The sequence below is a fragment of the Pan troglodytes genome, chromosome 16 (genome assembly GCF_028858775.2).
Source record: "Pan troglodytes isolate AG18354 chromosome 16, NHGRI_mPanTro3-v2.0_pri, whole genome shotgun sequence".
NCBI classification, from domain to species: Eukaryota; Metazoa; Chordata; class Mammalia; order Primates; family Hominidae; genus Pan; species Pan troglodytes.
Genome location: NC_072414.2, coordinates 63256760 through 63275280, shown reverse-complemented (window position 1 = coordinate 63275280; position 18521 = coordinate 63256760). Strand labels below are relative to the sequence as shown.

Sequence of the window (18521 nt, the reverse complement as noted above, 5' to 3'; positions counted from 1 at the left end):
AAAATCATTCCTATTTAGTCTAATCTGCTCATTAGATGTTGAAATACACCCTGAGGCTTTTCTTTACTAACTACCCAGAATGACATGGGTTCAAGTGCCAGGAAAGAAACTGCTTTTTAAAGAATCATTTACACCTGCTAGAATACCCTAGAATAGAGGCAATTTTCTCCCTCAATCTTTCCTTTCTCATATCCTACATTTTCCAGTGGAAAGACTTACAGAGGTAGGTAATAACCATTTGCCCCATCCTGCATTCTCCTTCCTCTTTAGCTAGAGAGAGAAACATGGTGTGGGTGTGAGAAGGAGGCCTGTCCCAGAGACATTTCACACATATACTCCTACTTGGCAGCAGTGGTGGGAGAAGAACTAGACCAGCAACCAGGATTATAGGAATCAGGGAGGAGGGAATCATTCCTCACTCCCATCCTAAGGTCATGCCCCCTTATGATGCAGTGGCCCATGCCCCTGTGTAAATACACACTGGTCAACCTGAATTACACCAGCATCACATTTGGGATCAGAGGGGATCTACACAGGTCTTGTCTGTACAATCTTCAGAAATGCAAACACAACAAGAAGGAGGAATGAATGATACTTGCGTGTTACATTTCAATTTCAACAATTCCCCCAAAGGTGTCAGGAAGCCCTACCAGCTGAATGATGAAATGACGGTTGACGAGCCAGGTGGCTACCCTGACATGTCATGAGTTTCAGTCACAGACACCAATCATTTTTGTCCATCCCCTATCCACTTTCCCTTCTTTCTAGATTTCCTATTTGAAAATTACTTCTCCCCTCTGTGTGTAGTCTTGGCGAGACTGTCACTCAGGGTGTCCCAGCTCCCCCTGGCCAAGGTGTGGGATGTGGCCTAAGCTAAGCCAATCCAACCCTTGTTACCAGGACTTTGACTCTTAGATGGAGAAACCTCCTGGAATTTTCCATTGCAGCAGCAGCACACTAATGAGACTGTGAGTTCTGTCCACCTGGAAGCCCAGGGCTTCCCAGTTTCCATCCTTTACCAAGCCTACTTCTCCACACTTCCTGTTGGGTCTCTGAGCTATTGGATATCCTCCTGATAAAATCCTTTTGTGTTTGACTTAGCCAAAATTGGTGTCTGTTGCTTGCAAAATAAGAAAGCTAACTAACACAGATGTCTGGCTTGCTTCCTCGGATTCTGACCTATTAGAGGATTCCTACGCCCAGCAAAGCCCTATAATTCTAAATGAGTCTCAAAATGATACTGTGTATTTTTAAATTTTATTTCGATTGATAAATATTTGTATATATTTATGGGGTTTCAATACATGTATACATTGTGGAATAAGAAAATATGGTTAATTAACATATCCCTCACCTCATACTCATTTCTTTGTGGTGAGAACATTTAGAATCTACTCTTTTAGCAACTTTGAAATATACATTATTATTAATTATAGTCACCTTGCTGTGTAATAGATCACCAGAACTTTTTCCTCCTGTCTCACTGCAATTTTGTGCCCTTTGACCAACATTTTACTTTTCACCACCCACTCCCTCCCTCCTCAGCCTCTGGTAACTGCCATTCTACTCTCTTCTTCTGAGTTCAAATTTTTACATTCCACATAAAAGTGAGATCATCTAATATTCATCTTTCTGTGCCTGGCTTATTTCACATAGCATAACGCCCTCCAGGTTCACCCATGTTGTCACAAATTACAGAATTTCATTCTTCTTTCAGGCTGAATCGTATTCTCTCATGTACACAGACCACATTTTTAAATCCTTTCAACTGTCGATAGGCACTTAGGTTGTTTCCATATCTTGGCATGTGAATAGCGCTGCAGTGAACATGAAAGTGCAGACATCTCATCAACACACTGCTTTACATTCCTGTGGCTATATACCCAGAAGTGGGACTGCAGAATGATGGTAACTCTATTTTTAGTTTTTTTTGAGAAACTTCCATACTGTTTTCCAAAATGGCTGTTCTAACTTACATTCCCACCAACGGTAGACAAAGGTTCCCTTTTCTCCGTATCCTGGCCAACACTTACCATTTTTCTTTTCCTTTTTTTTTCTTTTTGAGACAGAGTCTCATTCTATCACCCAGGCTGGAGTGCAATGGCATGATCTTGGCTCACTGCCACCTCCGCCTCCCGGGTTCAAGTGATCCTCCCGGGTTCAAGTGATTCTCCTGCCTCAGCCTCCTGAGTAGCTGGGATTACAGGCGCGCACTACCACACCTGGCTAATTTTTTGTGTGTTTTCAGTAGAGACGGGGCTTCACTACGTGGCCAAGCTGGTTTTGAATTCCTGACCTTAAGTGATCTGCCTGCCTCGGCCTCCCAACACTTACCATCTTTCACCTTTTTTCTAATGGCCATTCTAACAGGCATGAGATGATAGCTTATTGTGGTTTTAATTTGTATTTCCCTGCTGATTAGTGGTACTGAGCATTTTAACATATACCTGTTGGCCTATTTTATGTCTTCGTTTGAGAAATGTCTATTCAGGTCCTTTGCCCCTCCCTCCCCACTTTTTTTTTTTTTTTTTTTTTTTTTTTTTTTTTGAGACAGAGTCTCACTTTGTCCTCTGGCTGGAGTGCAATGGTGTGGTCTCAGCTCACTGTAACCTCCACCTCCTGGGTTCAAGCAATTCGGCCTTGGCCTCCCGAGTAGCTGGGACTACAGGTGCGTGCCACCACACCTGGCTAATTTTTGTATTTTTACTAGAGACAGGGATTTACTATGTTGGCCAGGCTGGTCTCGAATTCCTGACCTCGTGATCTGCCCGCCTCAGCCTCCCAAAGTGCTGGGATTACAGGTGTGAGCCACCGCACCCAGCCCCTTTGCCCATTTTTAAGAGTTGTTTTCTTGCTAGTAAGTGGTTTCAGTTTCTTGCATATTTTGGATTTGAGCCCCTGATCTGACGTATGATTTGTAAATATTTTCTCCCAATCTGTGGGTTGTCTTTTCACTCTATTCATTGTTTCTTTTGCTATGCAGAAGCTTTTTAGTTTGATATAATCTCATTTGTCTATTTTTGCTTTTGTCTGTGCTTTTGAGGTCATATGCAAGAAATCATCCCCTAGACTGATGTCTTGTAGTGTTTCTCCTATGTTTTCTCCTAGTAGTTGTATAGTTGATACTACACATTTTTGAGTCTAATAAAAGAGAGAAACTAGAAAGCCTTAGAATAGTTCACAATGTGACATTAATACTAGCTCTAAAAGTCTCCTTCAGGAATTGGAGAGACAGAGTGAGAGAGAGAGGCAGAGAGTGAGACAATGAGAAAGAAAGAGAAAAGGGGAAAGAGAATCATAAGGTTTCTAAAATATAGTTTATATTATATACAATAAAATGCACATAAGTGTATAGTTCAATGGATTTTGATAACTGTATACACCCATGTGTATATAATGCCAATCATGACATAAAACATTACCATCATTCCAGAAGGTTCTATCATTTCCCTTTCCAGCTATAATACTCCTCCCACCTGCATAGGCAAACACTGTTCTGATTTCTATCACCACAGCCTAATTTTTCCTATTATAGAACACCACATAAATGGAATCAGACAGTATGTGCTCTTGTATCTGCCTTATTTTGCTCAACATAAAGTTTTTGAGATTCATCCAGGATTTTACATGTGTCAGTAGTGTGTTCTTTTTTTACTTTGGAGTAATACTCCATTGTATGAATGTACCACAATTTTTTTATTCAGTCTCCTGTTGATGGATATTTGGGTTGTTACCAGTTTGAAGCTAATATGAAAAAAGGTGCTGTGAACATTCTTGGGCAAATTTTTTTTTATGGCAATACGATTACTTTCATTTCTCTTGAAAGAATTAATTTTTATTAAATGATGAAGAAGCTTTTTATAAAAGCTTGCAGAGAAGCAATAATACACATTCTACAGGAAGAAAAAATGGCCACTTTGCATCTTTTCTTTTAGGATAGCACAGGTTCAGAGATATCATTCTATTAAATCTGTACTCCCTCGCTACAAGCTACATCCTCACATCTACAGAACATCCTCATTCCTTTACCATTCTAGACAAACCTTTCCCTTCTCCTTAAAGTAGCATACACTCCTAATATGCCTTCTACATGGCCATTAAAAAAAAAAAAAAAGAGAGAGATGGCTATACTCACTGACCACCTGACCACTCTAATTCCCTTCCAGTAGGGTTCCCAACAGCCCATCCTTGTCTTATTTTCTCAGTTATTTCCCTGGACCTCTTCTGATGTTCAGCAGTGTTGACCACCTCTCCTTCTGGAAACCCTTTTCTTGGCTTCCATATACATATGAGTAGAAATTCCTGTAGCCAGACTTTGGGGTTTGAACCTGGCTCTATCACTTACTAGCTAGGTGACCTTGGGCAAGTTAGTTAACTAGTCTAGGCCTTTGTTGTATCTGTAAAATGAAGGTAAAAACAAGTTCCCACCTGATGGGGTAATTGTGAGGATTAAATGAGTCAACACTTTGAACTGTGCCTATAATATAGTAAGTGCTCAATAATTATCTTGAGTTAAATTTTGCATAAGGTGTAAGTAAGAGGTCCAATTTCTGTTTTCTGCATATGGCTAGCCAGGTTTCTCAACACCATTTATTAAATAAGGAATCCTTTCTCCAGTGCTTGTTTTTGTCAGGTTTGTCAAAGATCAGATGGTTGTGGAAGTGTGGCATTATTTCTGAGGCCTCTGTTCTGTTCCATTCGTTTACATATCAGTTTTGGTACCAGTACCATGCTGTTTTGGTGACTGTAGCCTTGTAGTATAGTTTGAAGTCAGGTAGTGTGATGCCTCCAGCTTTGTTCTTTTTGCTTAAGATTGTCTTGGCTATATGGGCTCTTTTTGGGTTCCATATTAAATGTAAAGTGTTTTTTTCCAAATCTGTGAAGAAAGTCAGTGGTAGCTTGATGGGGATAGCATTGAATCTATAAATCACTTTGGGCAGTATGGTCATTTTCACAATATTGATGTTTCCTATCCACGAGCATGGAATGTTTTTCCATTTGTTTGTGTCCTCTCTTATTTCCTTGAGCAGTGGTTTGTAGTTCTCCTTGAAGAGGTCCTTCACATCGCTTGTAAGTTGTATTACTAGGTATTTTATTCTCTTTGTAGCAATTGTGAATGGGAGTTCACTCATGATTTGGCTCTCTATTTGTCTATTATTGGTGTATAAGAAAGCTTGTGATTTTTGCACATTGATTTTGTATCCTGAGACTTTGCTGAAGTTGCTTATCAGCTTAAGGAGATTTGGGGTTAAGACGATGGGGTTTTCTAAATATACAATCAGGTCATCTGCAAACAGAGACAATTTGACATCCTCTCTTCCTATTTTAATACCATTTATTTATTTCTCTTGCCTAATTGCCCTGGCCAGAACTTCCAATACTATGTTAAATAGGAGTGGTGAGAGAGGGCATTCTTGTCTTGTGCTGGTTTTCAAAGGGAATGCTTCCAGCTTTTGCCCATTCAGTATGACATTGGCTATGGGTTTGTCATAAATAGCTCTTATTATTCTGAGATACGTTCCATTAATACCTAGTTTATTGAGAGTTTTTAGCATGAAGGGGTGTTGAATTTTATCAAAGGCCTTTTCTGCATCTGTTGAGATAATCATGTGGTTTTTGTCACTGGTTCTCTTTATGTGATGGATTACGTTTATTGATTTGTGTATGTTGAACCAGCCTTGCATCCCAGGGATGAAGTTAACTTGATTGTGATGGATAAGCTTTTTGATGTGCTGCTGAATTCAGTTTGCCAGTATTTTATTGAGAATTTTCGCATCAATGTTCATCAGGGTTATTGGCCTGAAATCTTCTTTTTTTGTTGTGTCTCTGCCAGGTTTTGACATCAGAATGATGCTGGCCTCATAAAATGAGTTAGGAAGGAGTAGTTTGGAATAGTTTCAGAAGGAATGGTACCAGCTCCTCTTTGTACCTCTGGTAGAATTTGCCTGTGAATCCGTATGGTCCTGGGCTTTTTTTGGTTGGTAGGCTATTAATTACTGCCTCAATTTCAGACCTTGTTATTGGTATATTCAGGGATTTGACTTCTTCCTGGTTTAGTCTTGGAAGGGTGTATTCGTCCAGGAATTTATCCATTTCTTCTAGATTTTCTAGTTTATTTGCATAGAGGTGTTTATAGTATTCTCTGATGGCAGTTTGTATTTCTGTGGGATCAGTGGTGATCTACCCTTTATAATTTTTTATTGTGTCTGTTTGATTCATCTCTCTTTTTTTCTTTATTAGTCTGGCTAGCTGTCTATCTATTTTGCTAATCTTTTCAAAAAAAAAAAACAGTTCCTGGATTCACTGATTGTTTTTGAAGCGTTTTTCATGTCTCTATCTCCTTCAGTTCTGCTCTGATCTTAGTTATTTCTTGTCTTCTGCTAGCTTTTGAATTTGTTTCCTCTTGCTTCTCTAGTTCTTTTAATTGTAGTGTTAGGGTGTTGATTTTAGCTCTTTCCTGCTTTCTCCTGTGGGCATTTAGTGCTATAAATTTCCCTGTCAACACTGCTTTAGCTGTGTCCTAGAGATTCTGGTACGTTATGTCTTTGTTCTCATTGGTTTCAAACAACTTCTTTATTTCTGCCTTAATTTCGTTATTTACCCAGTAGTTATTCAGGAGAAGGTTGTTCAATTTCCATGTAGTTGCGCGTTTTTGAGTGAGTTTCTTAATCCTGAGTTCTATTTTGATTGCACTGTGGTCTGAGAGACTGTTATGGTTTCCGTTCTTTTGTATTTGCTGAGGAGTGCCTTACTTCCAATTATGTGGTCAACTTTAAAATAGGTCCGATGTGGTGCTGAGAAGAATGTATATTCTGTTAATTTGGGGTGGAGAGTTCTGTAGATGTCTATTAGGTCCACTTGTTCCAGAGCTGAGTTCAAGTCCTGAATATCCTTGTTAATTTTCTGTCTCGTTGATCTGTCTAATATTGACAGTGGGGTGTTAAAGTCTCCCACTATTATTGTGTGGGAGTCTAAGTCCCTTTGTAGGTCTCTAAGAAGTTGTTTTATGAATCTGGATGCTCCTGTATTGGGTGCATATATATTTAGGATAGTTAGCTCTTCTTGTTGCATTGATCCCTTTACCATTACGTAATGCCCTTCTTTGCCTTTTTTGATTTTTGCTAGTTTAAAGTCTGTTTTATCAGAGACTAGGATTGCAATCCATGCCTTTTTTGCTTTCCATTTGCTTGGTAAATATTCCTCCATCCCTTTATTTTGAGCCTATGTGTGTCTTAGCACATGAGATGGGTCTCCTGAATACAGCACACTGATGGGTCTTGTCTCTATCCAATTTGCCAGTCTGTGTCTTTTAATTGGGGCATTTAGCCCATTTACATTTAAGATTAATATTGTTATGTGTGAATCTGACCCTGTCATTATGATGCTAGCTGGTTATTTTGCCCATTAGTTGATTCGGTTTCTTCATAGTGTCGATGGTCTTTACAATTTGGTATGTTTTTGCAGTGGCTGTTACTGGTTTTTCCTTTCCATATTTAGTGCTTCCTTCAGGAGCTCTTGTAAGGCAAGCCTGGTGATGACAAAATCTCTCAGCATTTGCTTGTCTGTAAAGGATTTTATTTCTCCTTCACTTATGAAGCTTAGTTTGGATGGAAATGAAATTCTGGATTGAAAATTCTTTTCTTTAAGAATGTTGAATATTGGCTGCCACTCTCTTCTGGCTTGTAGGGTTTCTGCAGAAAGATCCGCTGTTAGCCTGATGGGCTTCCCTTTGTGGGTAACCCGACCTTTCTCTAGCTGCCCTTAACATTTTTTCCTTCATTTCAACGTTGGTGAATCTGACGATTATGTGTCTTGGGGTTGCTCTTCTCGAGCAGTATCTTTGTGGTGTTCTCTGTATTTCCTGAATTTGAATGTTGGCCTGTCTTGCTAGGTTGGGGAAGTTCTCCTGGATAATATCCTGAAGTGTGTCTTCCAACTTGGTTCCATTCTTCCCATCACTTTCAGGTACACCAATCAAACATAGGTTTGGTCTTTTCATATAGTCCCATATTTCTTGGAGGCTTTGTTCATTCCTTTTCATTCTTTTTTCTCTAATCTTGTCTTCACGCTGTAATTTCATTAAGTTGATCTTCAATCTCTGACATCCTTTCTTCTGCTTGATCAATTCAGCTATTGATATTTGTATATGCTTCATGAAGTTCTTGTGCTGTGGTTTTCAGCTCCATCAGGTCATTTATATTCTTCTCTAAACTGGTTATTCTAGTTAGCAATTCCTCTAACCTTTTTTCAAGGTTCTTGGCTTCCTTCCATTGGGTTAGAACATGCTCCTTTAGCTCAGAGGAGTTTGTTATTACCCACCTTCTGAAGCCTACTTCTGTCAATTCGTCAAACTCATTCTCTGTTCAGTTTTGTTCCCTTGCTGGCAAGGAGCTGTGATCCTTTGGAGGAAAAGAGGCCTCTGGTTTTTGGAATTTTCAGCCTTTTTGCACTGATTTTTCCTCATCTTTGTGGGTTTATCTACCTTTGTTCTTTGATGTTGGTGACCTTCATATGTGGTTTTTGCGTGGACGTCCTTTTTGTTGATGTTGATGCTATTCCTTTCTGTTTGTTGGTTTTCCTTCTAACAGTGAGGCCCCTCTGCTGCAGGTCTGCTGAGTTTGTTGGAGGTCCACTCCAGATCCTGTTTGCCTAGGTATCACCAGCAGAGGCTGAAGAACAGCAAAGATTGCTTCCTGTTCCTTCCTCTGGAAGCTTTGTCCCAGAGGGACCCCCACTAGATGCCAGCCGGCGCTCTCCTGTATGAGGTGTCTGTCAACCCCTGCTGAGAGGTGTCTCCCAGTCAGAAGGCACAGGGGTCAGGGACCCACTTGAGGAGGCAGTCTGTCCCTTACCAGAGCTTGAGCACTGTGCTGGGAGATCCGCTGCTCTCTTCAGAGCCAGCAGGCAGGAATGTTTAAGTCTGCTGAAGCTGCGCCCACATCCGCCCCTTCCCCCAGGCGGTCTGTCCCAGGGAGATGGGGATTTTGTCTGTAAGCCCCTGAATGGGGCTGTTACCTTTCCTTCAGAGATGCCCTGCCCAGTGAGGAGGAATCTAGAGAGGCAGTCTGGTTACAGTGGCTTTCCGGAGCTGCGGTGGGCTCTTCCCAGTTTGAACTTCCTGGCGGCTTTGTTTACACTGTGAGGGGAAAACTGCCTACTCAAGCCTCAGTAATGGCAGATGCCCCTCCCCCCACACAAAGCTCAAGCATCTAAGGTCGACTTCAGACTGCTGTGCTGGCAGCGAGAATTTCAAGCCAGTGGATCTTAGCTTCCTGGGCTCCGTGAGGGTGGGACCTGCTGAGCTAGACCACTTGGCTCCCTGGCTTCAGCCCCCTTTCCAGGGGAGTGAACAGTTTTGTCTCACTGGCATTCCAGGCGCCACTGGGGTACGAAAAAAAACTCCTGCAGCTAGCTTGGTGTCTGCCCAAATGACCACCCAGTTTTGTGCTTGAAACCCAGGGCCCTGGTGGTGTAGGCACCCGAGGGAATCTCCTAGTCTGCAGGTTGCGAAGACCACGGCAAAAGCGTAGTATCTGGGCCAGAGTGCACCATTCCTCAAGGCACAGTCTCTCACGGCTTCCCTTGACTAGGGGAGGGAGTTCCCTAACCCCTTGTGCTTCCTGGGTGATGCAGAGCCCCACCCTGCTTCAGCTCAGCCTCCGTGGGCTGCACCTACTGTCTAACCAGTCCCAGTGTGATAAGCTGGGTACCTCAGTTGGAAATGCAGAAATCACCTGCCTTCTGCGTTGATCTTGCTGGGAGCTGCAGACCGGAGCTGTTTCTACTTGACCATCTTGCCAGCCACCTCTGTTAGTGTTCCACTAGGAACACTGGTGTCCTTTCCCTGCCTCAGTGAAAGCATGAGTTGAGATACAGCTTCTATCAGCCTGGGTCCCCAGGTAATATTAGTGTTCCTCTTATAAGAACACTAATCCTATCAGATCAGGGCCCTGCCCTTAAGACCTCATTTAATCTTAATTAGTTCCTTAGAGTCCCCATCTTCAAATACGCTGGGGTTTAGGGCTTTAACTTATGAATTTTAGACAGACATAAACATTTAGTCCATAGCATTCATTGTGCTGTGTGTATTAGCAGAACTTTATAAACCACAATAAGCTTTATTAACATAAGAAATGATACATGGGATGATAATGCCTTGGTGCCTCTCCTACACCTGGATCACCTTCTCAGCGTCCTTTAATGGCTGAGACTCTTTCCCCTGCTTCCTTAATGTAACATACTCCAAAGCTCATTTCCTGGTCCTTGTAAAATCCATTTTGTTATTCTACATTTTCTTGAAGGTCTTATCCACTAATCTCACCAAGGTTGATGACTACAAGTATGGGTCTACAACCCTAAGATATCTCCCTAAACTTCAGAACCTTGCATCCCTAACCTCCTGTTGGGTCCCACCATTCATTCAGACTCAACATATACAAAACCAAAATCATCATTTTGTTTTCACAAAGAGGTTGCCCTCTGGGCTTTGTCCTCAATGATATGCTCATCCCCAAAGCAAACATGGCCTAGTCTTGCCAGGTATCCCCTGGCATGTACAAGAGAGCTCTGAGAATGGATCTTGTGGGGGGCATTCCAGATCCACTCCCAGTGAAATAGAAACTGCCTCTCATTTCTCTAAGGTCTGCCCCTTCCACTCTGAACATTCACAGTGATTATGGATTATCTATGCACAGGGGTGGGCTGTGGGAATGAGAGTGCCTATGAATAAAGCTGCTTCAGTAAAACACGAACACTCTAATTCCAGGTCCACCAGCACTTAGTCACAAGCCTCCCTCCCTCATATCTTACAGTTCTGATAATATTGTCTATGTTTTTTTCTGACAGCGCCCCCTGCCCCATCATGCCCCACCATGGTGTCTGTGTTGGGGCAGACTGCTGGATTGGTGGAGGAGTCAGAAGCATGCAAGGGGTAGATCTTGACTGAAGTGGCTCAGGGCTCTGTGGATATCAGACTGTGTGGTGGCACCTTTAATATTCCCTGGAGCAACATCTACTATTCTTGCAAACAACCTAATAAAAGTCACCTGGACTTAACGAGGAAGGCATTCAGGGAATTTCACTGGAGCTTCCTGCCTGCTAGTCACTAGGGCCAGCCACAGATATTCCATTTCTCCTCCTTTGAGCACATAGTGGGAGGGTACCTCCCTTCCCCCTTGGAAGTTAGGTGTGATTTGTGACTTGCTTTGGCCAATGAGATGCGAGCAGAAACAATGTGGATCAATTCTAATTGAAGCTTTAAGAACCTGAGTCTGTATGGCTGGCTATCATTAAGTCAAAAATAACAAGATGCTGGCAAGGTTGTGGAGAAAAAGGAACACTTATACACTGTTGGTGGGAGTGTAAATTAGTTCACCCATTGTGGAAGACACTGTGGCAATTCCTCAAAGACTTCGAGACAGAAATACCATTCAGCCCAGCAATCCCATTTCTGGGTACATACCCAAAGGAATATAAATCATTCTATTATAAAGACACATGCATGCATTATGAACATATGCATGTATGTTCTTTCATTGGCACTATTCACAATAGTAAAGACATGGAATCAACCTAAATGCCCATCAATGATAAACTTGATAAAGAAAATGTCGTATATATATATATACCATGGAATACTATGCAGCCATAAAAAAGAATGAGATTATGTCCTTTGCAGGGACACGGATGGAGCCGGAGGCCATTATCCCTAGCAAACTAATTCAGGAACAGAAAACCAAATACTGCATATTCTCACTTATAAGTGGGAGCTAAATGAAGAGAACACATGGACACAGACAGGGGAAAAACATACACTGGAGCCTATCAGAGGGCAGAGACTGGGAGGAGGGAGAAGGTCAGGAAAAATAACTAATGGATTACTAGGCTGAATAACTGGGTGATGAAATAATCTGTATAACAACCCCCCATGACACGTTTGCCTATGTAATAAACCTGTACATCCTGCACATGTACCGCTGAACTTAAAATAAAAGTTAGGAAAAACAAAAACAAAAACAAAGAATTTGAGCCTAGGTCACTTGTTCCCTTTCCCTGCCTCAGTGAAATCATGAGTTGAGATACAGCTTCTACCAGCCTGGGTCCCCAGGTAAGCAAAATACACCCACCCTTACACATGGAAGGTGAACAGGAGGCAAGCTTTTGTCATGTTAAGTCATTTGGATTTGGGGGTTATTTGTTACTGTAACATAAGCCAGCCACTGCTGACAGATACAATCACTGTTCATGTCACCAGTTGGCGACCTTCACTTTCTGACTCAGCCTCCCCTCTGGCTTTTCAGTTGCCACTCTCTTTAGTTCAGCTCTCGGGGACACACAGTGCACTCAAGCTACCCAAACATAAAGCTGCCCCCTAGCAGTTTTAAGGATTAAAACTGATATCTGATGCCCTATAGCCTATAGCAACCCAGCAAAACTCCAGTCTCATGCTGCAGCCCCATTACCCTTGGCATGAAAACAGGTAGAATTTGCTCCAATCTCAGCACCTAAACAAGTGGCTTCCTATGAAACTGCCCATGCTCGGTGGAATGGACATATATATTTATTGTCCAAGACAGAGAGTGAAAGGGGACTGGGATGACAGGCATAAACTATCACTGTCCTGGGTGAACTGGGATGCACGGGCACCCTAATTCCACTTTTGCCATCTTTACAGTAATAGGTCCCGGGCTATGAGAAAAATTCCTGGAGGCATTATCTAAGGATAGGTCACCAAATCCAGGAAATGCAATTAAAGGCTTAAGAAGAACCATCTGGTAAAATTAATGTGTTTATCAGAGAGTATACTCTGCTTTTACTATTCTATGTGGCATTGCACTGAATAAGTGCAGCTGTTTCCCTAAGTAGGCACACGTGAATAGCAGTAGACATCCAAACAAAACCAAGAGCCCGATGCAAAATCCAGCCGTAAAGCCCTGCAGAAACATTAGCAGTGTCTTCCTCCCGCCGGTCAGCCTGGGAGCCATTTAAGAGGAGGAAGGATAAAATCAAGAAAACAATCTTAGCAGCAAAAAGAATTATCTAAACAAAGCCAAAGTAAACTCAACTTCAGTGACCATAGGCTTCCTCTCTCCTTCTAGGCATGTGAAAAATATCAATGTCAGTGACCATTTTAAAAGACTGCATTATTTTCTAGTAACACATGGTAAAGGATAGCTGATTAATCCACATTAGGATGCTAGCTAGTTGATTCAACATCTCAGTGGCTTCCAGTAAAGAAGTATGCACTGATTTTGGTAGAAGAATGTTTTCCTGTCTGTCTCAATCCCCACTTCCCTATCTCCTCTTCATGTGATGTGGGTCCCCTACCACAGGGTTGGTCACATGACCTGAGCTAACCCAAGTACCCCATCCCCCAAACTAGGTTCCAGGGATGGCAACAGGATCCAAACAAGACCATGGTATAGTTTGTCTGGGATTGGAACAGTCACTAGGTATATTAGTTTCCTAGGACTGATGTAATGTATCACACAAACTGGTTGGCGTCCTATTGAACACAAACAAGAGAAATGTATTCTCTCACAGTTCTGGAGGCCAGAAATCCAAAATCAATGTGTTGGTAGGGTCACTCTCCCTCCAAAGTCTCTGGAGGAAGGATCCTTCCACGCATTTTCCTGGTTTCTGGAAGTTGCTGGCAATCCTTGGCGTTCCTAGGCTCATAGCTGCATCACTTTAGTCTCTGCCTCTGCCTTCACATGGGCTGTCTTCCCCCTGTCTGTGTCTTCCCATGGTGCTCTCTGTGTGGGTCCCCAGTCACAATGGATTAGGGCCTATTCTACTCTACTGTGACCTCGTCTAAACTTATATCTTAATTAGATCTGCAAAGACCCTCTTTCCAAAGAAGGTTACATCACAGGTACCAGGGGTAGGCTGGAGTGCAATGGTGCCATCTCGGCTCACCGCAACCTCTGCCTCCTGGGTTCAAGTGATTCTCCTGCCTCAGCCTCCCGAGTAGCTGGGATTACAGGCATGTGCCACCAAACCCAGGTAATTTTTTCTATTTTTAGTAGAGATGGGGTTTCACCATGTTGGTCAGGCTGGTCTCGAACTCCCGACCTCAGGTGATCAACCTGCCTCAGCCTCCCAAAGTGCTGGGATTACAGGCGTGAGCCACCGCACGTGGCCTAGGGGTACCTTTAATAAATCTTTTTGGGGGTGCAATTCAGCCCTCAAGACCAGGTGAGAGAGTCCCTCCCAGTATGATTGCAAGCTCAAACCCATGGTAAGCCTTCTCGCCTGCCCGAGACAGAAGTAAACAGAACCTAGAGATGGAGAAAGATGAGAAAGGCAGGGTCCTAATGTTACTGATTCCCTGGAATGCAGCCACATTTGAATCCCAGGCCACCTCTTGCATTTCCCAGTAACATGACCAACAAAATACCTTTCTGATCAAAATGTATTTAGTTTGGGTTTCTGTCACTTACAACCAAGAGTTCCAATTAATATATCCACCAATGAATAATGCTCTGTAATGTGAATTCAAGCAGTTTCCCATAATCTGGGTGGGAGAGAGAGGATGGAAATATTTGTGAAAAAGATTGGCCATGGGCTGATAACTAATGGAATTAAGTGGGTACATAGGAGCTTATCCCACTATTATACTATTCTCCCTACTTTTACCTATGTTTGAAATTTTCCAAAAAATCAGTTAAATCAAATGTTCAAAAAATAAGTTCTTCCAGGTCTTAAAGTCTAGCACAAATCAGAGGGGAAAAAAATAACAGAAAAAGTAGACCCATACATAAGCCAGACAATAGCAGGCATTCACATGTAATACATGAAAACATTAGCAAAGTTTTCTTTGTGGTTTGCATAGGGCTATCAATATTAGACCTGCATCTACCAGACCTCAAGGTCTTAGACAACAACAGCTGGCTGATGGCCACCTCAGACCACGCAGAAAAGGTCTGGCAAGGCAGCTTCTGCTCCTGGGGAAATTACAGAATGCACACTGCTCAGTGTAGTGTGGAATTCATCTTTCCCCCCAGGTAATCACAATAAAGCAGCTATTATCCACAGCCAGCCATAAAGCAAGGGTGCAGCTCAGACAAAAGACAGGGTCACTTCTTCTCTAAATGTTCACTGGAAAGCATTGTTGTTCTGACACAAGAATGTATTTCAGGATTTATCAAATACCCATGATTCTGTCCCTCGATGTAGGCTGGGTCATCCCCTCTTAGATGAGAGGTTCTCTACCCTAGCTACCCATAAGAATCACCTGGGATCTTTAAGAAATCCTGATGTTCAGACTGCATCCCAGACCAATTAAATCACAATCGCTGGGGAGGGGTCTAGGCATCAGTGTCTCTAGGAGGCTCCTCAGTGATTCTAAAGAGCAACCAGGGCTGAGAACCACTGTGCTGGACAGACCTACATCTGTGAGCCAGTTGAGGCAGTTGCTCACTTTGGATACGTGCCTCACTTCTCTAAGGCATCTGCTACTATCAGCTGGAGCAAACTCACCTCTGGATCTACTCTAGCGAGTAGATCTCAATCAATCCAGAACCTTGTTCCTTCTTCTTTGTATTAGTTTCCTAGAGCTGCATGACAAAATACCATAACCTTGATGACTTCAAACAAGAGAAATTTATTCTCACAGTTCTAGAGGCTGGCAGTCCAAAATCAAGGTGTTGGCAGGACCATGCCCACTTTGAAGGCTCTAGGCAAGGATGCTTCCTTGTCTCTGCCTAGCTCTTGGTGGCTGCCAGCAGTCCTTGTTGTCACCTTGTAGAAGCATCACTCCAATCTCTGTCTTCATCATCACTTGGCATACTCCCTGTATGTCTGTGTCCTTTCTCCTCTTCTTCTTTTTTTTTGTTTTTTGTTTTTTTTGAGATGGAGTTGCACTCTTGTTGTCCAGGCTGCAGTGCAATGGCGTGATCTCAGCTCACCACAACCTCCGCTTCCCAGGTTCAAGCAATTCTCCTGCCTCAGCCTCCCAAGTAGCTGGGATTACAGGCATGCACCACCACGCCAGGCTGATTTTCTATTTTTTAGTAGAGACGGGGTTCTCCATGTTGGTCAGGCTGGTCTTGAACTCCCGACCTCAGGTGATCCACCTGCCTTGGCCTCCCAACTTTCTCCTCTTATCAGAACACAAGTCATTCCAGATTAAGAGCCCACCCTACTCCAATATGAACTCAACATAACTGATTACATCTGCAATGACTCTATTTCCAAATAAGGTCACATTCTAAGGTTCCAGGAAGAATACCAATTTGGGTGGTGGGTGGGGGCAGTATTTAACCCAGTGCACTCTTCCTCACCCATATTAAGTGAGTATTACACTTTGTCTTCACCAGAATCCATGTAAGACATAGCTAATTGGGAGTACAATGCCTTCAAGACGTTTTATTTTGAAATCATTTTAGATTTACAGGAAAGTTACAAAGATAGTAGAAAAGTTCCTGTATACCCTTTCTTTACCCAGCTTCGCATAATGTTAACATGTTACAAAACCATTTACAGGCTGGGTGCGGTGGCTCACGTCTGTAATCCCAGTACTTTGGGAGGCTGAGGCGGGTGGATCACTTGAGGTCAGGAGTTCGAGGTCAGCATGGCAAAACCCTGCCTCTACTAAAAATACAAAAATTAGCCAGGCGTAGTGTTGCACACCTGTAATCCCAGCTACTCGGGAGGCTAAGGCAGGAGAATCGCTTGAACCTGGGAGGCAGAGGTTGCAGTGAGCTGAGATCACGCCACCACACTCCAGCCTGGGCAATAGTGCAAGACTCCACCTCAAAAACAAAACAAAAACAAAAAACAAACAATTTATAAAAACTAAGACATTAACGCTGGTACAATACTATTAACTAAACTATACACTTTATGCCTATTTCACTAGGTTTTCCAACAATGCCCTTTTTCTGTTTCAGGATCCAAATCAGGATACCACCTTAAATTTAACATAATGCCCTTAAAAATGAAAAAGGTCAGAACCAAGCTCTATCCACAGAATCAAATCAAAATTTCACTTTGGCATCCTTCTTTTGCTCACCCTTCACCCTCTTCCCCACCCCTTGTATGTGCACTCAGCTAGCTCTGTTTCCTCTGTACATCCTTCCTGCTTGAATTTGATAGTCTCAATTTTTCAGTCAAGTTAGTTCTTAACAATTTTGAGGTCATGGGACCACTCTGAGAATCTAATAGAAGCTATGGAGTCTCTGAGAACACTGCACAGATAAAAACAATTTAGCATCCAATTTCAGAGCAGTCAGATACTAATCCACTTCCCTCCTCCCCAAGGGCCTCTAAGTATAGAACCACCTTGCACAGTTTGGCTTCCCCAGGCATTGATTCTGCAATAAAATCATCACAACTCACTATCAATCCCTCTTCCAAGGCAATTTCTCCAGATCCTGGACATAGTGCAGTGCTCCATACTCTGGGTCTTGGCCAACCTTAGCTGTCCCAGCCACTGCCTCGGGCTGAAGCTGAGAAGGGCTGGCTGGGCAGAGCTCTTCCACTGGGCCCTGAAGGCAGCTGGACTCCCTCTCCAGCCAACTTGGCTGTGAGCATAGAACACCCACAAGTTCTGCTTGACCCAACACCTCTTCTGAGCCCACTTTCTCCAGGGGTGGGTAGAAATATCTCAGAATGTTAAAACTTCTCAGTCCGCAAGCCATGTTATCATCTGGATTTCAACAAAGAAAAGTGACTCCAGCATGCAGAGTGGGATCAACTTGCTCTACCAACTCTGGATCTTCTGTCATCTGGAAATGACGGGGATCTTGGACTCACGGGCAATGCCTGCCTACTGTTATCTTTGGAATCAGCATGTGAGGCCCCCTACAGGTGAGAACCATACAACTGTACAACCCCACATGTTCTCTTAAGCTCCCATACTACCCCTTGTAGCAGGAACCAAGGAAAGGGAAACTCCATCTGCACTCACGGCTCACAACTTTATGTTTGAACCTCTTCTCCAACTGATTGCTTGAACCCTGTTCTGTCCCCCTCACCCTGCCATCCTTGGATGTTGCTTGTTTCCATCAGTGCCTCATCCATCTGACTCATGCCAAAGATGGTCCAGGTGTCACCTGAGCTATGCTACCTTTGGTAAAGACCCATGCAGGCTTCTCTTTGCCCTGGAGTCACACTTTCTCCCCTATTGACACCCCAGCCAGGATCACACCAATACCTCCAACATCAATCAGAAGTCGACAAGAATGGAAAACAGACTAAAGTAACTTCTATGGACAGGGCTGGGTCTATTCTTACCTTCTGCAAATGGTTCCCACTCATAAAACCGGCCCATGAATGGCTTGTTGTTGTAGGATGCACACTGTACCTCCCGGATACTTCTACTGCTTTCTGGACATACCTAATAAAGCAGATATTAAATATGCAATTAGTGTCCATACTTTTCATAGCTCCAGGATACATTTCCAAACCCTGGATACCTTTCCAACTTTATTTATTTTTTATTTTTATTCTTTTTTTTTTTTTTTTTTGAGATGGAGTCTCACTCTTGTCACCCAGGCTGGAGTGCAGTGGCCCAATCT

The 18521-nt window shown here is 42.9% G+C and overlaps 1 protein-coding gene across 1 annotated transcript in view; it reads right to left on the bottom strand.

Moving 5' to 3' along the window:
* THSD4 (thrombospondin type 1 domain containing 4) overlaps positions 1-18521 on the bottom strand; it is a 667872-nt gene that overhangs the window by 507844 nt on the left and 141507 nt on the right. Inside the window, exon 6 of the mRNA XM_009429466.5 lies at positions 18238-18340. Within this exon, the coding sequence (XP_009427741.4) occupies positions 18238-18340 (103 nt within the window). The remainder of the gene's footprint in view (positions 1-18237; positions 18341-18521) is intronic.